The following is a 21,769-nucleotide window of genomic DNA, read 5'->3' on the forward strand; positions in this document are numbered from 1 at the left end:
TTCTCTTACATTGGAGACACACTTCTCCTCAAGTAGAAATGTTTTTAACTCTGTTATAGAAACCATTTTCTTCTCCAACCTCTTTATGTATATTGGCAGTGCATTACAAACTATGACAGTACATTATGAACTATGACACCACTCACAAGTCTTTGAATCCTAGCTGTTCTTGCTCACTCTGCATGGAGGGAGAATCACTAATAGGTTATACATCTAGAAGTTTATTTCTGATTTTAAAATAAAAAAAAATTGCAATTTGTTTATAGGAAGGATACCGTAAGAACACAAGTCTTTCTAGGCGGGGCTTGCAGTGTGCCCTTGCAATGCTGTCTCTCAAGGTTAGAAGAGTCATTTTCTATAGGCCCTAGTGCGAAAATTTTGTTTTATCAACTATTACTTTGTCCCAAAATAATAATTTCGTAACTAAAAGACAATGGAAATAATCAAGCCGTAGTAGTGGCTTCTAAGGAGCAAACTTTTGAAATGATTTTCGTAGCAAATCATGCTGATCTGAGATTTGGGAGCATTTTGTTATGTGGTCCTTCCAATTTAAGTCGTCATCAGCACACATTCTTAATAGTTTTGTACACAGTGCTCTTTATAACTCATTACCATTCAGTACCAGTTGGAGATACAGGTCTTGATAGCGTAATCCATATCACTTCATGTCATAGTCTCTGAATGTTATTGTATTTAGTATATGCTAAAATTCAGGAGTAAGTAAGAAACACATTTTCTTTTCTTCTTCTTTTTTTTAAAAAAAAAAAAAAAACCACCACCCTCCCAAGATGACACTGTGAACACCATTTTGAAAATGCGAATTTCAGAAAAAATTTTAAAATGCTGTACCTTTGTGACAGTTCTAGATATTTTGTTAGAGTTTTTTTTATTTGAGAGATAATTGTTTTATGATAACAATGGTGTTCTCCTTGTGGACATATCTGTCAAAGTTCTTTCATTGTTGCCTTTTGAATTTTTTTTTATAGTTTACAGAATTATTTTTTTTTTTTCAGAAATCCCAATCCAGAAGAGTTAAATTTTTTTCTGTTGGGTTGTTTGGGGGAGGGGACCAGACAGTGATGTCATTGGTCTTATCGGATTAGGGAAGAATGGGGAAGGAATTCGGCCGTTCCCTTTCAAAGGAACCATCCCAGCATTTGCATGGAGCAGATTTTGGGAAATTACGGTAAAACTAAATCAGGATGGCCGGGCTCAGGATTGAACCGTCGTCCTCCCGAATGCGAGTCCAGTGTGCTAGCCACTAGTTGTTTCTTACTAGTTTCTGTGTTACAATTTTTATTTCTATTATCTTTGTTGCAGTTATTTCTTATTACTTTCCTTTTCACTTTCATTGTTGCAGATATTTCTTATACTTTGTTGTAGTTTCATGTCAATTTCTTTGTCATGGTTGTTCATTGGAGGTTTCTTGATTGTAGTTGTTCAGCACCAATTTGTCTACAGAAGAGACTTTGAAGAAATCCAGACCATCCAGTGATTTCTGTGTTTTTGTGAGGAATTTGCCAGTTGACTCTCAGTTGCAGTGTGTTTTGTGAAAAGGACTGTTTGAAATGTCTTCTGACTGGGGCCACAGGAGAGTGAAGTGTGCTGACTGTTGACTGCTTGCATATCCATAAAAGAGTTATTAAAAAAAATTGTATCTTAACAAGGTGAAGCCTTCCATAGTGCACATGATGCAGATTTTGCATCAGTAGGGGAAAAATTTATTACTCTGAAGCAGTCAACTTCAGGGGTAGGTGTTAGTCCTGTTAAAAAAACCGTGGTCAGTGAAGTCGAGTCATAAGCTCTATGCATCAAGAAAGTGCAGAGAAATTACTAAAGCTATGGATGAATACATTACAGCAAAACTGACCACATTCTTCAAAGTAGAAATTCCTTTTTCCTGCCAGGAATCTTTCAGAAATATGAATTCAGCTGGTGAATATTGTGCATCGCACAGTGAAAAGGTGCATGTTTTAACTGTTATTCCAGAGAAATTTTCAAAGAAAACAATTCTGAGCCATGTTCCATAAGTGTCAAAGTACATAGTAGACAAATCAAGAAATGTGAAGTCTGTAAAAGGAGTCGATGGCAGAGCAGATCCCCTGTAGAAGCAGCTCAAGCTCAAATAGTGCAGCCATTTTATTTGGAATATAAATGGGACTGTGCTCGTCAGAGTGCCAACAAAAAAGACACTATAACTGTGACAGGTGAAGTCAAAAAGTTGTGAAAGAAGAGGTACATGACTCACAGTATGAAAGAAACTTTTGCAATTTATAAGAGCAACTATACAACTTCACATATTGGAAGATCAAAATTTTATGCACTGCGACCTAAGTGGGTAGTTGGACACCCAACTAGAGATGTCTGTTAAGTGTGTACTGCTGGAATTTTGAACTTTGGTTGGGCGTGTGAAGTCATTAATAGTCTGTGACATAAAGTGAGAGACCTGTTAGTTTCAAGAATGTGGTGACTACCCTGGGAAGGGAGGAGTGTCTTCACAGACACTTGGCCTGGAAGACATAGCAGATAACTTTGCAGAAATTACATATGAGACATGGGAGGAAATAAACTAGGCCTAATTAAGAAAACTGTTGCCTTTGACAGTTTCATTAATGATCTTGGTAAATGGTCAGTGAAAGTAGTAACACACCAACATCTGAAGAAATTGCAATAACAACACATTGCAGAAGTGAATGGATGTGTACAGGCTGAAGAACAACGTTTAGTGCTTCACTGTGATTTTGCTGAGAACTGGTCTGTATTTCTCGCACAAGAAGTACAAGGGTATCTTTGGAGTAATGACCAGGTTTCAATTTTTACAGGAGTGACATATTTTCAAAACAAGACCACAAGTGTTGCAGTTGTAAGTGATGACACAGGACATGACTCAGCACATGCTTTGCTCAGCAATGCGCAAAATTCTTCAACTGCAAACAGGGGCAGAGAATATCATCATTATTTCTGATGGTCTTCCTAGTCATTTTAAAAATCGTTACCACCTGTTTGAATTGAGTAAGTCGCTTGTGCCAACTGACTGGGTATACAGTGCTACTGGCCACAGGAAAGGGCCTTGTGATGGTGTAGGAGGTCTGCTGAAGCACCATGCTACAAAACATAATCTTTCCAGACCAAATACAGCTCGAGTTCAGAATGCTGAAGATTTTACGAGAGTCGTGAAGTCTTAACACATCCACAGCCCTCATTCTTTCGTCCAAAGAGGAAATCGAAGAATTCCTTGAGCAGAAAATAGGAGAATGGTCCTTCAAACTACTACTGTGAAAGGAATTCCAAAAACATGTTTTTGGACTCGAAAGTGCTGGGCGATCTCATATTGCACGCACTTTAAAGAGCAAGAAAGAAGAAATTTCATTCGTTCAGCCAACACCTCAGAAACAGCAGGATAATACTTAGATTCACAACCTGAGTAGGGGGATTTTTGTGGTGTGTGTGTGTGTGTGTGTGTGTGTGTGTGTGTGTGTGTGTGTGTGTGTATATGACTGTGACTGGTGGATATCAGAGATTATAGACACCAGTTATGACTTAAATGAAATTGTAGCAAACTTTATGGTACCACATGGACCAGCTGCTTGATATAGGTTTCCAGCTGAAGGATAGCAGCAACGCCATCAGCGCTCACTTCCTGTTCACAATGTTTTGAAGATTGTAAGTGTTCCAGTTCCTATTGGCTCAACAGGAAGGCATCACATTATATCAAAGAAAGGTACAGAAGCAGTGGAATAAGTCTGTAGGCCTTACACATACATTTTGGAACCATTTAAAATGCTTGAAAAAATGAGTCTCTTACTCGTCTTTCGAAACTAAAATTATGTTAAATAAGGCTAGGTTTTTATTTATATGAGCCTGTTAGGTGATAATGTGGTAATAAAACAGGTTTTATGTATAGCAAAAATTTCAATTGTTTATAAAACCTGTTCAACCTAAAAGTGGAAGATCTCCTTTTCAGGGCATGTAGAACTATATGGTACTAACCAACAGAAAAAAATCAAAATTTTATGGATTGGCATTGTTGAAAAAAAATTTTTTTTCCATAAATCATCAAAAAAGTTCAGAATGCTATAGTAAAAGAACTTTGACAGATAAGTCCAAATGGAGGATTTCTTTGTAATCATAAAGCAATTATCTTTAAAAAAAATCTAGAACTGTTCCAGAGATACAGCATTTTAAATTGTTTTCCAAAATTTGCATCTTCAAAATGGTATTTGGAGAGCTGCATCTTGGAGCAGAATTTTTTTTTGGAGATAACAACAAAATATGTGTTCCTTACTTAGTCTCTCATTTTAACATATGCTAAATTCAATAACTATGAAGGTAAGATTTTTGCTAGCCTGGCTGAATTGATATGGACTATGCCTGATTCGTTTTTCCGAATTGTGTCAATTTGTTTTCTTCAGATTAGATTAGATTAGATTAAGGGTGAACCTGTTGGTATTGAATCATGAATTCATGACCTTAATGACTTAATCAGTTGTTGTAAACAGAGATTCCTTTAAATTCCTCACTATTACACTAGTTTCATGTGCTGACAACATGATCAAAGCTGCTTTTTTTTTAGGTCTGTGTGTCATTTATGTAAGTAAGGAACAGGAGGTGCCTTAGCACACTATCTTGCGGGGATATATTACTTGGTTGTAGGATTCCACCTGTCTGCTTTGACCTGTGATGTAATTGTGCTGCCAGCCGCGGTGGTCTAGCGGTTCAGGCGCTCAGTCCGGAACCGCGCGACTACTACGGTTGCAGGTTCAAATCCTGCCTCGGGCATGGATGTGTGTGATGTCCTTAGGTTAGTTAGGTTTAAGTAGTTCTAAGTTCTAAAGGGACTGATGACCACAGATGTTAAGTCCCATAGTGCTCAGAACCATTTGTAATTGTACTGCGTTGCAATGTGTTGTGTGTCATCATTGAGCCATAGTGTGTTTGTTTTGGAGTGGAATTGAAATATTGTTGTAGAGGATGCTGTGTATGAAGAGAGATGGCATACTCGAGCAGTATTTTTATGTCGTTACAATGTGTTTGTGAGGTATGTTAGTGTTTCATTTACTCTGCAACAGCTGTTTATTTCTTTTGGTATTCTGTGATTTTGTTTGGTGAATATAATAAGTTAAGGATTTTTATGTATATTTTGTTAATTTAACCTGTTCGGTTTTTAGTTAATGTTGCTTTGGTTTTTAAGGTTCATAGGAGTTTGAGATAGCTACTGGATTTTGTAGTTGTGATTGGGGGTTTATTGGTATCCTGATCTAGGGTTGAGTTATATAGGTCTAGACCAGGATACCAATAAACCCCCTACGACAACTACTGAAGCCAATATCCCAAACTCCTACAAACATCAAAAATTAATTTAAAGCTCCATACCTCAAATCAACAAAATATACATAAAAAACACCTAACTTATTACATTCATCACACAACTGCAAAATCATTGAGAGAAATACAACAGGTGTAGCGTAGTAAATGGCACACTAACATACCTCACAAACACATCGCCACGACATACATAAACCGCTAGAGCATGCTGTCTCTTCATGTACTGTGCCCTCTACATCATCATTTCATTTCCATTCCAAAATAAACGCACCATGCCTTGATGATGTCACATAACACATTGCGGCACAGCACAGCTACAACACCAATTTGCTTTGACCAATGATGTCATCACCATGCCTAAAAACCCCTATTTTGAGGATAACCAATGTGGCCACCAAAACGTCAATTGTAACACCCACAAAAATACAGATAATACGTGAACCAGTTCAGTGACTAAACCCAATGAAAATAGCAGGGCAACCATGGAAAACAGGAGTTGGTTGGGGACAAACTAAAAATTCATTAATGAAAAAAAAAAAAAAAAAAAAACCATAAGATCATGGTATCCCAAACTCCAGTTAACCTATGTAGCTCAACCCTAGACCAGGATACCAACTCCCTCCGCCCTCCCTCCCTCCCCCCCCCCCTTCCCCACAACTAAAAAAGCCAGTATCCCAAACTCCAGTTAACCTATGAATCTGAACCCTGGACCAGGATACCATCTTCCTACCCCCCACCCCCTCCCCACAACTAAAAAAAGCCAGTATTCCAAACTCCAGTTAACATACATAACTCAGCCCTAGACCAGGATATCAATACCCCCACTCCATCTCAGTATACCTGTTTTGACTTCTTTGCATCAGACACCATACTAATGTGACTTTATGAGTAGAATGAGCTGATCTGAATTCCAAACACTGTTATTAATGGCACTGAAAGTTCCACTATGCAGTGTAATTGGATGACTCACTTGGAAGGGCTTTGCTTGCAATAACCAGATCTGTGTGTCCTAGTCTTATCCAAGTACAGTTTTTAACTTATGTCATGAATATTTCACCCAGAGCATGTTCATTTATGATTGGAAATTCTCAGTCTAACATTGCTAAAGCACAGATTAAATAACTTTGTGATTGGTAGATTGCAGTTGGTGGGAGCTGTGATGTCAGTGAGCAACATCCAGCACTTATGGCTCTGTCTCTCTGTCCACATAACAGGTAATGCTCTGAGCAACTGACACACGGTAAAAGATGAGATTTGGTGGCAGCTGGCCACCACCACTCAACTCACTAAAACATCAGTCACAAAACTTACCAGTTCAGTTTCTCAAGAATCTTTCTGTCTTTCTCTACCAAGTAATGCATTTCCAACACAGACTGATTTGATCTCTATGGTTTTCTTGGCATGATTGATTAATGGTGTACTTCTGGGTGTTCAGCCAAGCTGGTGTTTGCATTTTATGCACAATGTTTCAACTTCAACTGAGTTATTTTCTTCAGGTGGTGAGAGTTTTGCTGTTATGCCTACTCATTTCCTGGACCACCACCATCCCCGCTGTGGACTTTCATTGGTTCTATGCTTCTATTTAGTTCAGCTCCCCCTGCCCATTACAGTCTAGCCCTTGTATTATCAGAGCCAGCACTGATATTACATGAAACACACACACTCTCAGTGTGGGTGTGATGGCTGACAGGATCTTAATAAATTAAGTGATGAAATCCAAGCCTTGTTTAAACTGAAACCTCCATCCATGTTTATTAGGTTTACTGACATTTTTTATTTCAGTAGACTCTGTAGTAATGCTGTCCCAGAAACTTGATACTTTCACCACGATACTGGTCCTGTCATATTTCATTTCATGATCGTATTCAAGACAGTGCTCAGTGGCAGCTTATTGGCTTGGTTATTTTAGTCAGGTGTGTCTGTGATGTTTCTTGCATCTATTCTCGACTTTTCTAATAGTCTGCCCTACATAAGACATGCCACATTTGTATGGAATGTGGTACACATCCATACTTCAGTGACGATTATAAATCCTTACTGATTTCATTCCAAGCCTTAAGAATTATTTGAAGCTAATGTCTTTAGGACTTGACTGAACAAGTCACTGAAGGTAAACATTTTGCCAACTGTAATCACTAAGTTTCTAGAAGGAATGAAATATGTTCTCTCTTCACTGATAATCACCAATCTTCTTTATTTAGAGCTTACACACTGGCAAAACAGCTTGCAAACTGTGACAGTGGATGTGTTTCCATTGTGCTCTGAACATAATACTGCTTCTGTCTGTGCTCAATAATATTGCCAATCCTATAGCAGTTACTTTCAGTATCTGGACATGAACCTTTTATGCTCTGAAAGCCGCTTTGTAAATAGTACTTAAAAGTGAAATAAGTCCAAAGTAACCAAAAATGGACTTGATTCCCTTGATCTCTGAAGGTCCGATATGTAAATGACCTTCTGTCGTAACATACAACAAGCAGAATTAATTCTTTTTCTCATATTACACTAGCAGGGTAATTATTCCAAAAATACATACAGCAGTAGAAGAAATCATAAATAATATTCTTGTAATTATTATTGGTTGGTTTTCTGTGGATAGTTTCTGTCAGTTTCAAAAAGTTGCAATATATTCAGTTCTGCACACCTAGAGGTACTACACAAATGCTAAGTGTAACATATGATGAGAAGATGATAATTAGGGCGGAAATGTGAACATTTTTAGGTGTCCATATTGATGAGAATTTAAACTGGAAAAAACACTTTGTGGAACTCCTAAAACGACTTAGTTCAGCCGCCTTTCCACTTCAAATCATTACAAATTGTGGGGAGAGAGAAATCAGTAAGTTGACTTTGTTTGCATATTTTCATTCAGTGATGTCATATTTAATAATGTTCTGAGATAATTCAACTTCAAGAAATAAAATCTTCATTACTCAAAAATGTGCTGTAAGAATCAAAAATATGCTGTAAGGATAACATGTGATGCTTAGCCACTATCATCTTGTGGTCATCTTTTTAAGGAATTAGCCATTTTGACTACTGCTTCACAGTATATTTATTCTGTGGTGAAGTTTGTTCCAAATAATACATTACAGTTCAAAAGGAACTATACTGTACATGATTACAAAACCAGAAGAAAAAATGACATTCCATCAAAGAATTTCTAATCGTCTAATGTGTAAAAGGTAATGGATAGGAATCATTAACTCACATAACTCACAGTAGTGCCAAAAAGTAAAAAACGAGGAAAAAATGTAGCTGATCAGCATGTATCCATATTTATTTGTGAATGTAAAATGACTCGTTCCACATCATTACGATTGATTGTACAAATGATCTACAGAACTTGAATTAACTGCCCTCAGGGGCTCAGCATTCTTTTGCTGGGTATGGGCTTGACAACACTGGGGCTCCTGAGCTAGGGATTTATAGGCATCGCCAGTTCTCTGTCACCATAAACTCTGGGCATGCTTCAGCACGAACCATGTGGCACAGCAGTGGGAAGTTGAGTGTCACAGGGAATAAGGATTATGGCTTGATTGTGTAGATCGCTCAGTCTCAAGATGTCCTGCGCAATGATGAGCTGCATTACTGTCGAGGTGGAACAGTTGTTAGCTGGCAACCTCTGGGGGACTTGCCGAACCTGATTTGTATAAGGCTTACCTAGCCATATGGGGCTCTGTCTGTGTGGACTTCCATTTCCCTTACTGCTTGTGGGACCAGGATGGATCCTTCAAAATTTTCTCTTTCTCCTCCCAGCGGAAAGGGGCTGCTGGTAGGCACCAACACCCACTCAAACAAGGGGACACGTGTAGCTAGTCCTCCTTGTTCTAGACTTATTCAGAGTGATGGTATTTGCAGTAACAGAACATATGCTGCTAACCAGTATGTGTTTTTAGTAGTCAAGCAGAAAAAAGGTAATTTTGAGAAGGTTTTGGCTTTCTATAGCCTAAAGGATTTAGAAGGAATCTGTGGCTCTTTAAAGTTTGTCAAGCGCCTGCACAGTGGAACACTATTAGTGGAAACTTCTAATCCCCATAAAGCAGCGAACCTTCAAAAAGCTAAATGCCTTGGGCAGTATGCAATTGAAACAGAACTGCACAACCCTTGAACTGCAACAAAGGTGTTGTAACTTGCAATGATCTATTTGATATTCCCCGAGAAGAATTGAAAAATGAGTGGTCACAACAAGGCATTGTTGATGTACAAAACATAATGAAAAAAGTGGATGGCGGCCTAGTGAAATCGGACTCCATGATACTGACTTTCAACAGCTTGAAACTTCCAGAGCATGTCGAAGCAGGTTTCCTTCGCCTAAGTGTGCCGTCTGTTCCCCAACACAACGTGCTGTTTTCAGTGCCAGCACTTTGGGCACACTACTGTTGGATGTAAGGAAGAAGCCACTTGTGGCAAATGTGGTAAGGCTGCCCATGAAGGATTTGATTTGTTGCCCTCCTGTGAAGTGTGTAAACTGCTCTGTGGATCACCATGTCTGGAGTAGAGATTACAGGAGATCAAAACCGCTAAGTATGTCTTGCATGATGAGGCCTAAAGCCACGCAATGCCTAATGTTCAACTACCTCATTTGCGTCTATTCTTAAACAGTCAGTCTGTGAAACTGATGTTGCTACACAAATGATGTTGCCAGCTTCAGCACTAGTAACTTCTTCTGTCAGTGTACTTGTTCTGCTGCAGTTATTTCGAAGCCTGTACCTCCCCCCAGAACGTCAGACAAGGCTGCGGTTGCTGCTGTTGCGTAGCTCCCTGCCTCTCCGTAAATTCAGACTGGTCCACCGACTAGTGCTGCTACCACCATAACCACGGTTGTAGTTCCAAAGCCTACCCAAGCAAAAATCCAAGACAAGGCATCAACAACTGACAGAGCCAGTAAGTCTGCTGTCCAACGATGTTGAACGCATCCTCTCTGACTTATCTCTGGATTCTTCTTCAGACTATTGGACCTTGATGTCCCACTGGGACAGTGATCTCGCCACAAAGCTGAGCCTCCACGAATGGCATGCTCCCAGTTCATGTGGAAAGACAGGGTGAAAGTGCAGCCCCCATGATAAATGGCTCCCATCATCCAGTAGGAATGTCCCCTGTGTGTGTGTGTGTGTGTGTGTGTGTGTGTGTGTGTGTGTGTGTGCAGGAAACACATTTTAAAACATCTGATACCCTGTCCTATGGGGCTACACATTCTATTGCAAGGATGATCTGATTGGGGAAAGGACCAAGGGAGGGGTTGCTGTGTTTGTAAATAATGCACACCACTCCTCTGCTCTCCGCATAATTTCTTGCTCTTCCTGTAACTACTGACCTGCAAGCAGTTGCTGTTGAAATTCATGTGTGTCAGAGAATCACTGTTTGCTCACAGTATTTACCTCCACCAGATGCAACAGACTCTGAGGCTCTCACTTATCGAACAACACCATCAACCATTTCTTCTCCTAGGAGACTTCAGTGCCCATCATGTATTGTGGGACTCAACCTCTACTTGCCCTTGAGGTTGGGTTTTGGGGAGCCTCATGACATCTCACAAGTTGTGCATGCTCCCGTCCATTTCTGTGCTGTTTACCAAGTCATTCTGCCCCCTGCACCGATTTGAGAATTTCTGTGTAAATTCTAGAACCACTCAGCTTTCTACTGTTTCGAACACATGATATTGTAGATATGAGTGTGGGATGGTAAAATCTTACCTACTGCACATCACATGTCTGTGTGTGCAGGTTTAAAATCAGTCGTGGGAAGAAGGTAGACACGGCGGCCGAATGGCACCGACAAGTACCTGTCAAACAATCCATATATGTGTTAGTGCATGTGTAAGGAAGAACCGCAGAGGCAACTCTGTGCGAATTGTGTCACTGGCTATTGTTACGTGAAACAAGAACAATTTAAGAAAGTACTCTTGAAAACTATTAATCCAGCCTTGTTAGAGGCAAGACCTATTTTATGATTCATGTAAAATAGTCGTGGTTATTAAGCCATCTCTTTTATAAATGTAATTAAATTTGTTTCTGATGTTGAACAGAGCGAGTGACTTACTGGAAGTCATATATGTAAGTGGAAAGTGAGAATTTTAATCTGTATGGAGTTCAAATATACCATTGGTTGACGAAAAGTAAAGTTCGTGTATCTACTTATTTCACAAGTAGAGAGAGAGGCTTAAATATTCCTGTACCTAGCATCATTCCACGGAGACAAAGTCAAGAGAGTTTTCCAGCAACCAGCTAGCCAGCACAGAAGATCGGCTGCGAATCTCAAGTAAGTCACCTCGTATAAAAGAAGTGGGAAGTTTGTGCGTCTACTTCACGCTTTAAATCACCGTCAAAAATGTTAGACCCCCCTCCCCCTCCTAGCCATCACAGTCTCTGTTTAGTGGTAAGTCATTGATAACCTTCAGTCCAGTGACCAATTCCCACTCCGCATTCACCTACTGGTTGGAGGAATGCTCGAACAGAAACCACCACAATGGATGGTCAGCAGGGCTAACTGGTCACTGTTCAGCCAGCTGGCTGTGTTCGAACACCATGGCACCGCCCAGGAATGGGTTGATCAAATCATGCTGGTAGTGATCCATCGTGCTGCTGGCTTGTCCATCCCGAAGCCTTCAGGTAATCTTATGAGACAGCAACTTGGTGGACTGATGAGTGCCTTTCAGCAATCCAGGACAGATGTGCAGCTATTTGACAATTTAAATGCCAATTGACAGCAGACAACCTCACAGCCTGTCGAGTTGGGAGAGCCAAGGCTTGTTGCATAATTAAGGAGAGCAGGAAACAATCATGGCAAATGTTCCTGGACTCCATCAACCATTTCATGTGTTCTGCAGAAGTAAGGGGAGCCACCCAGAGGGTTTCCAGTAAACAGTCATTTACTGATAGCAGCAGTGCTGAAACAGTGTCTCCAAACAACACCCAGAGACACCGCACAGACACTGGCAGAGCATTTTTCAAAAACTAGATTCAGTGCATATAGGATCCGGCATTCTGCTGCTACTGTGTGACAGTAGAGAAGGGCAAGTTGGACTTCAGATCCAACAATTCTGAGTGTTACAATCACCCTTTCTGCATGTGGGAGCTAGAATCAGCACTGTCTGAGGCTCATGATACTGCGCCCGATCATAACCGAATCCAGTAATACATGCTTCAACATTTGCCAGCAGTGTCATAGTAAAATCTCCTTGAATGTTTGAATTTAAAATTGCAGACAGGTCACTTCTGCAATTCATGGAGAGATGCCATTTTGATACCTCTCCTCAAACCAGGAAAGGACGCACATATCCCAGTAGGTACCAGAGTATCATCTTAATGAGCTGCATAGGAAAGACCGTGGAGCAAATGTTTAGCTGTCATCTGGTCTGGGTATTAGAGACCAGGCAACCCCTTAGCCATGCTGAGTGTGGATTCTGGAGATCACGGTCCACTGTCGACAACCTGACTACTAGAGGTGGCTATTCAGCAGGCTTTCCTACGTAAACATTACTGTATCAGAATATTTTTTGATATCATTAATGTGTATGGTAGTAATTGAAGACAGCATTCTCGCAGAACTGGATCAATGGCCATCTCCCTATGTTCATATGCCACAGAAGTTTTTTAGGTCCCGAGGTGGTGACACACTGTCTGATGGTTTTGAGCAGGAGAATGGTGTGTCTCAGGGCAATATTTTAAGTGTTATATTCTTTGCCACAGCCATAAACAGTATCATGTCTACCGTTCAGAGTCGCATACAATGCTCCTTATTATTGGTCGATTTTGCTCTTTTCTGTTCCTCCTCCAGTGTGGCAACAGTGTCTCATCAGTTGCAGATATTAGAGGAGTCGGCTGCAGTGATGGGTTTTCAGTTTTCTGCAGATACGTGTGTGTGTGTGTGTGTGTGTGTGTGTGTGTGTGTGTGTGTGTGTGTGTGTGTGAGCATGCACATGTGCATGCATTTTAATCATTCTCGTCATATTTTTAATTTACCTGACGTGCATATGAAGATACCAGTCTACATTGTAGACACTCATTGAGATATCTGGACCTCATTTTGAACTCAAAACTGTTGTGGTTAAGACACCTCAGAGACCTGAAAGCGAAAACCAAAGTGCCTTATCCACAAGTATTGGGAAGCAGACAGGGTGCATCTGCTCCAGTTTTATAGAGCTTTTGTGCATTCACTGCTGGACTATGGATGCACAGTGTATGCATCAGCAAGGTCTTCCTACCTGAAGATTATTGACGGTATCCACTTTGAGGGGATTTGGCTGGCCTTGGCTGCCTACAGGACCAGCCCCGTACCTACTCTCTACACTGAAGATGGGGAGCTGCCACTCACAATCTGGCAGCTGTTTCTCACGGTGCATCAGGCATGTAAGTTCCTTGTGGCTCTGACTTCAACTGTGTACCATACTGTTGATCCTACACCTCTGGAATGCGTTTTTGCTAATCGTTTGTGAGCAATAAGGCTTTTTCGGATCTGTGTGCACCATGTGCAGCAGTCACTTGGTATGGAGCAGATGAAACCCCAAATCCAAGGTTTTAGCTGCTTGCCTACATGGTTACTGCAGAGGCCCAGAGTAATTTTAGATTTAGTGCAGTATAGGAGAGGTTGCACTCTTGCACATGTTTTTAACACACTATGTTATGACAGTTTAGCTGTTTTTATGGGTGGGTCAAAATGAGGACTCCATTGGTTGCTCTGTTGCTTTCCCTGATTGTGTTCTACAGATCCAACTGCCTCAAGACTTTATTATCTTAGATGCAGACTTATATGCAAACCTGCGGACACTGGAGCAGATGAGATGTGCATCAGGTGCTAAATTCCTGTCTGTTCTGATTCACTGATTGCCCTTCACTCTCTCCAATGCTTGTACCCAGCAAAGAAAGTAGTACAGAATATTCAGGACACCCTCTTCCAACTACAATGGCAGGGGAAGGCGGTGTCTTTCTGCTGGGTACCATAGCATGAAGGTTTTGCAGGGAATGAAAGGGCAGATGTAGCAGCCAAGGAAGCGCATCATGATCCTTAGTTATTTCAGTTTGCCATCCCTCTGCATGCTATCTCCTCACTATTGAGGTGCAGAGTCATGCATTGATGGGAAGGTGAGTCTAGAAAATCCCATTGTGTCACCGTGGCGCATCTCTCCCAACCACAAAGACGGGATGAGGTCCTTCTTACTCGTCTTTACATAGGCTGTAGTCCTATTGACACATGGCTTCGTGCTCCAGCGCAATGACTCTTCAATATGTGGTGCTTGTGGCATACAGTTCACTGTGCACTACATTTTACTAGACTGTTTTTTTATTTTCAGACCAGAGGTCAATGGCAGATGTGCACTCTATTTTAAGTGACATTCAAATGAAGGTTTTGTGAGTTGTCTAACCTGTTTCCAAAAATTGTGGAGAGATGATGTTAATGTGTGTACAAGGTGATTGGCTCAGCCATGTTTCTTTGTAAGTGGTCAGTCAGTTGCATTTTCCTATGCCTTTCTTTTAGTTATTCTGCAGTTTTACTTCTGTTTTAATCTGATGTCTAGCACCTTTCACCTTTCTCCATTGTTTTAAAGCATGTGAGATAAAGTGATTGTGTGGATCAATATGAGTGAGATGGGAGTGAGGGTAAGAATGTCATTTTGTAGGTCTTCTCCTCACTTTGGTACAACAATTTTAGGTATTTTATCCACATCTGTTTCATTTAATGTAGGTAAGGTGCTGACAACCTTTGCGTTGAAAACCCGTAAACTCCAAACACACACACACACACACACACACACACACACACACACACACACGAACTAACAACACTGAAACTCCACATCCACTTACCGCAGTCATTTGCACTCAACAAGTGGTCTTACAACACAACATTTCCTCTTACAACACAACATTTGCTCTTTGTGAAGGAAGGGTGACATGTGCACAAAAACACAGAATTTTTGTAAATAACCTACTGAACCTGCCCGTTTTAGTCTGCTAGCCAGCAGTGTCTTCCCAGTAATGCTTTACAACTTTAGTGCTTTACCGTAACCATAATTATTCTATCACACTCAAGCCCAACTGTTTAATACACTGCTACTTAATTTGTAGGTAGTTAATATTTGCACACAAATACAATTAAAAATAATAATCATAATCTATGTAATTCTTCATAAGTCTCAAACATATTGTGTAACATATGTGAGACTTGTTTTTTTATTTTTTATTATGTTCCCCCTCTTCTATATACACTGAAGAGCCAAAGAAACTGGTACACCTGCCTAATATCATGCAGGGCCCCCACGAACACGCAGAAGTGCCACAGCATTACGTGGCGTGTACTCGACTAATGTCCGAAGTAGTGCTGGAGGGAATTGACACCATGAATTCTACAGGGCTGTCCATAAGTCTGTATGCGTACAAGGGGGTGGAGATCTCTTTTGAACTGCATGTTGCGAGGAATCCCAGGTATGTTCAATAGTGTTCCTGTCTGGAGAGTTTGGTGGCCAGTGGAAGTGTTTAAACTCAGAAGAGTGTTGCTGGAGCCACTCTGTAGGAATTAGAGATGTGTGTGGTGTTGTGTTGTCCTGCTGGTATTGCCCAAGTCCATTGGAATGCATAATGGACATAAATGGATGCAGGTGATCAGACAGGATGCTTTCCTATGTGTCACCTGTCGGAGATGTATCTAGATGTATCAGGGGTCCCACATCACTCCAGCTGCACATGCCCCACACCATTACAGAGCCTTCATTAGTTTGAACAATCCCCTGCTGACATGCAGAGTCCTTGCATTCATGAGGTTGTCTCCATACCGGTAAACGTCCGTCTACGTGATACAATTTGAAACGAGACTTGTCTGACCAGGCAACATGTATCCAGTCATTAACAGTCCAATGTCAGTGTTGACTGGTCCAGGTGTGGTGTAAAGCTTTGTGTTGTGCAGTCATCAAGGTTCACGAGTGTGCCTTTGGCTCCGACAGCCCATATTTATGATGTTTCGTTGAATGGTTTGCAAGCTGACACTTGTTGATGGCCCAGCATTGAAGTCTGCAGCAATTTGTGGAAAGCTTGCACTTCTGTTACATTGAACGATTCTCTTCAGTTTGTGGTCCCATTCTTGCAGGATCTTTTACCAGTCACAGCAGTGTCGGAGATTTGACGTTTTACTGGATTTCTGATATGGTCGTACAGGAAAATCCCCAGTTCATGGCTATCTCAGAGATGCTGTGTCCCATCGCTTGTGCGCTGACTAGGACACCACGTTTGAACTCACTTAAATCTTGATAACCTACCATTGTAGCGACAGTAACCGATCTAACAACTCCGCGAGACACTTGTCTTATATAGGCAAAGCTGACTGCAGGGCCATATTCTACCTGTTTACATATCTCTATATTTGAATATGCATGCTTGTACTAGTTACTTTGGCGCTTCAGTGTAGCTTTATACGAAGGTGATTCGTCTCTGTGGTTCTGACTTCAAGTGAGAATAAAGGTCAGCAGATACCTTTCTCTGTCCCTTCAGGACATTGGAAGACTAAGAGTATATGACATCCAGTAGGGGCTAGATTTTTTGACACATGCAGTGACTGGATGTTTATTTATTTTGAAATAAAACAGGGTGTTCTATCACTGATGCTAGTCTGTATCCCATTGTGTGGGAACCATTACGAGCAAGCTCTTTTTGCTTCGTACACTCTTGCCTGGACTCTACCAGTTACGAGTTGCCTTAGGCAGAAGTCGGAGAAAATCATTGCTGCATGTAGCATTTCTGACTGTTATATTAGTAGCATCTACTCCAAACATTAACAAAGTAATGATAGTGCATCAACTGACCAATTCAGAAACTGTGCTCAATGTCATTACTGCAGTCTGCTATTGCAGTCTATGCATGATGAAGAGACTGATCCTGAAGTGCTCTTTTTCTGATAATGCACGTGTGCATCATATAGTATGTGAATGTTGGAGTACTGAAAATTTTTATCAGTTAAAAAGAATCTCATATGACGATAAGCAGGAGTATGGTGTGCAATTAGTGCAACTCAAATTATTGGACTGATCATTTTCCACCAAACCATAATGTCTGATTTGTATGTGTACCATGTATTGCAACCTTTTTTCAGAGAACCAACAAGGTTTAATTATGTACTCATAAACATGTTAACACTGTCATATATGCATTGATGCCGTGTATTCTTGCAATGTCTAGCGTAAAATATCCATTGAGCCTTTCTCTCAAAAAAGTACCGGAGTAGGTCAGTCGATGCACTAACATTACTTAGTAAGGTTTCAGTTCGAGTTCGTGCACACCCCTGTGAACAGATGCTAGTTACATACCTGTTTGTAATGTTAACCAGTGGAATGTTATTCTATGACTTCGTTTATGGCCATTTCTAATTTGTCCACCTCAGCTAAAACAGGTATGCCACCTAGAGCTCTATGAACAAACAGGAGTGTATGTGGCAGTTGAAGCCTGTCTTTCCAGTATTGGACCGTGTACAAATTCAGAAAGAGTACACCCTATAATTTGCGTATGCAGACATAAAACTATATTAGATCGTTGCAGCAAGATATACAGTGTATTTTAGCATACAATTTTGTATTGATATAAGTATTGGGTTGGTGCATAAGTTCATAACGTTTTTGTATAAGTTTAATATTCGCACCAGATACTCATAACAGAGACTTCAGTTATCAATAATATATTCTTGTTCAGATTTCACGATTTTAGAAATCACGTGGTTTTGAGGTGAATAACTCGTCGAGCCATGTTCGGAGTGCATTTTCATCCAGAAAGGAAGTTTGTTTAAGGTTATTTGATAGAGTGCGGAGAATGTGGAAAATCTGAGGGGGCAAGGTAAGGTGAATAAGGTGGATGTGGAGTGACTTCCCAATCCAACTCCTGTATAGTTTTCTTTTTGCAGAATGCGGGCACTCATTATCAGGGAGTAGATCAGTTCCAGCTGTCTTCCTGGTCGTTGTTCTTTTCATCAGTAATGGTATAGGGTAGGAATGGTTGGTGGTGTTCATGAGCCAATTGATGACAAGCAAACAGAGATACACATACGGCCATCTGCTGATTTTTGTGATTTTTGGCTTAGAGCATGTGGTACCCATACATCAGATTTTTTTAACTTTTCCCATTGCGTGCAAATGTTTCACAATGGTAAAATGATCACAGTTCATCACATTTGCCAGTTGTCGAGTACCCTGTTATGCACCTTTGTGGATTAATGTGTTTAAATGATCTTCTTCCTTAATATGTAGAGTAAAAAACAAAAAAAAACAAAAAAAAGAAAGAAAGAAAGAAAGAAATCACCATCCTGAACAGGCCTTGACGGGCCCGACAGTACCGACCAGCCGCTATGTCATCCTCAGCCCTAAGGTGTCAGCAGATATGGATACAGAGGGGCATATGGTCAGCACACCACTCTCACAGCCACTGTTTTCTTGGCCAGTGCTGCTATTTCTCAATAAAGTAGCTCCTCAGTTGACCTCACAAGGGCAGAGTGCACCCTGCGTGCCAACAGCACTCAGCAGACCTGTACGGTGATCAGTCCTAGTGTAAATGAGAAAACCTTTTTCATGCCATGCTATATCCAATGCCATTATCTCCATTCACAGTGCTGCAAATGTTTCTAGCTACCTCCGCTGCTCTCACCTCTCTATTGAACTCAGACAGAAGAATAAGTCAGAGATGTTCTCATTTCTCCACTTGGCACTCCATTTTTCAGTGTCCATTGCTCCATTCACTATCTCTAAATGACGTAAATGACAATATGTAGCAACTGAGAGAACTACAAATAAAAAGTGATAATCAGTAAATAAACCTATAGTAACTGTAATACTAACGAACACACAGCAACAAACATGCAACATAGAGCAGAATCCTTCTGAGTCTTTGTTTGGTCACTGACATTAATCTCAAGTGGGCTGCTGAAATTTTAAAAGCAAGCAATTGTTGATGTTTTGTTTTTGTGCTGTGTACTATGTGTCATTTAATTAAGAATGATTATTACAAGCTTTTAGGTATCTTATTTATAATATATATTTTCAATTTAAAATCCATTCTAATCGTATTACTTCATAAATTTTTGTATTAATTATGCACCAATGATTATTCATGAAGTTCTTTACCCATTTAAAGGCCACACATGGGATTTAGAAGTTACTGAATTTAAGACCTTTAAAATAAAGAGAAACACACATTTATTGACACAAACTTCTTTAAAAAAAAGTGACAAGGCAGTTGAGGTTTTCTTTTCTTTCCTAAAAATTATATTGTTTTATCAAGTATTAAGTTGAAAGGGAAACTGTGCATGATACTACTTTATTCTTTCTCTTTTTATTGGTTCCTCTCATTTCCATGCCAGCTGTGTCTCCCTTGACTTGTATCCCTGCATGATCACCTTCATATGTTGAGAATTTCTCTTGAATTTTTCTCTGTGTTGCAGGCTGAAAGAACATGAGGATTGTGAGAAGTTGTATAGGGAGATAATGGAACAGTTGACTGCTCGAAGTCTTGAGCAGAAGACGTCTCACCTTTATGCATCTCTCTCATCAGCAGTCCGTCTCCGAATGAAACAGTATTCTTCAGAAGTTCAGCAATTACAGGAGAAGTTACGTGTTGCATCGTTATCATCAATGATGTATCCTTTGATTAGAACTAATACACTGTTCTTAAATGTTAACAGTCCTAACATAACTGTAAAAATACTGCAGGCATGTAGCTATTTTAATTGGTAACTGTACAGTCTGTCCCACGCCATTATGCCCATGTGTGGCACTCATTAAATAACCAATTACAATGTAATGCAGCAGTTTTCAGCAAACTCAAATATCAGGAAATAAGAAAAATGGAAAATGAAAGTTAATATTACACTAGGTCTGCCAGAAAAATGAGTGTTGTTTGATTGAAAAACATAGTCAGAAATTAATTTAACAACATCTGAGGAAGCAGAATATTATCATTACACCAAATTTTGAAAGATTTAACAATTGGAGCATGCGTAATATATGGAGAAGATAAAAAGAAAACCACAGTTCCATGTCCATTATTCATTGGTTTCTAAACATTTCTTTCTTAAGGGAAACTAGAAGTAGAAAACAACAAAAATGATTGCAGTGTGTGTGTGTCCTTTTTTCCCCCTAAGGTAGGTCTTTCCGCTCCCGGGATTGGAATGACTCCTTACCCTCTCCCTTAAAACCCATATCCTTTCGTCTTTCTCTCTCCTTCCCTCTTTCCTGATGAAGCAACCGTGGGTTGCGAGAGCTTGAAATTTGTGTGTGTGTGTGTGTGTGTGTGTGTGTGTGTGTGTGTGTGTTTGTTATTGTTATTGTCTCTATCGACATACCAACGCTTTCGTTTGGTAAGTTACAGAAAGAAAGCGCTGGCAGGTCGATAGACACGCAAACAAACACTAACCTACACACAGAATTCGAGCTTTCGCAACCAACAGTTGCTTCGTCAGGAAAGAGGGACGGAGAGGGAAAGACGAAAGGATGTGGGTTTTAAGGGAGAGGGTAAGGAGTCATTCCAATCCCGGGAGCGGAAAGACTCACCTTAGGGGGAAAAAAGGATGGGTACACACTCGCGCACACACACACATATCCAACCACACTTATACAGACACAAGCAGACATATTCAGAGTCAAAGAGTTTGGGCAGAGATGTCAGTCGACGCGGAAGTGCAGAGGCAAAGATGTTGTTGAATGACAGGTGAGGTATGAGTGGCAGCAACTTGAAATTAGCGGAGATTGAGGCCTGGTGGATAACGGGAAGAGAGGATATATTGAAGGGCAAGTTCCCATCTCCGGAGTTCGGATATGTTGGTGTTAGTGGGAAGTATCCAGATAACCCGGACGCTGTAACACTGTGCCAAGATGTGCTGGCCGTGCACCAAGGCATGTTTAGCCACAGGGTGATCCTCATTACCAACAAACACTGTCTGCCTGTGACCATTCATGCAAATGGACAGTTTGTTGCTGGTCATTCCCACATAGAATGCGTCACAGTGTAGGCAGGTCAGTTGATAAATCACGTGGGTGCTTTCACACGTGGCTCTGCCTTTGATCGTGTTCACCTTCCGGGTTACAGGACTGGAGTAGGTGGTGGTGGGAGGGTGCATGGGACAGGTTTTACACCGGGAGCGGTTACAAGGGTAGGAGCCAGAGGGTAGGGAAGGTGGTTTGGGGATTTCGTAGGGATGAACTAAGAGGTTATGAAGGTTAGGTGGACAGCGGGAAGACACTCTTGGTGGAGTGGGGAGGATTTCATGAAGGATGGATCTCATTTCAGGGCAGGATTTGAGGAAGTCGTATCCCTGCTGGAGAGCCACATTCAGAGTCTGATCCAGTCCCGGAAAGTATCCTGTCTCAAGTGGGGCACTTTTGTGGTTCTTCTGTGGGAGGTTCTGCGTTTGAGGGGATGAGGAAGTGGCTCTGGTTATTTGCTTCTGTACCAGGTCGGGAGGGTAGTTGCGGGAT

The 21,769-nt window shown here is 40.8% G+C and overlaps 1 protein-coding gene across 2 annotated transcripts in view; it reads left to right on the forward strand.

Moving 5' to 3' along the window:
• The window catches only part of LOC124788127 (syntaxin-8), a 66,445-nt gene that overhangs the window by 4,091 nt on the left and 40,585 nt on the right, over positions 1–21,769 (forward strand). For both annotated transcript variants that reach the window (XM_047255265.1, XM_047255266.1), the window contains exon 2: positions 19,738–19,932. In XM_047255265.1, coding sequence (XP_047111221.1) covers positions 19,738–19,932 — 195 coding nt within the window. The remainder of the gene's footprint in view (positions 1–19,737; positions 19,933–21,769) is intronic.

This window comes from Schistocerca piceifrons, chromosome 3 (assembly GCF_021461385.2).
Source record: "Schistocerca piceifrons isolate TAMUIC-IGC-003096 chromosome 3, iqSchPice1.1, whole genome shotgun sequence".
Taxonomy (NCBI): domain Eukaryota; kingdom Metazoa; phylum Arthropoda; class Insecta; order Orthoptera; family Acrididae; genus Schistocerca; species Schistocerca piceifrons.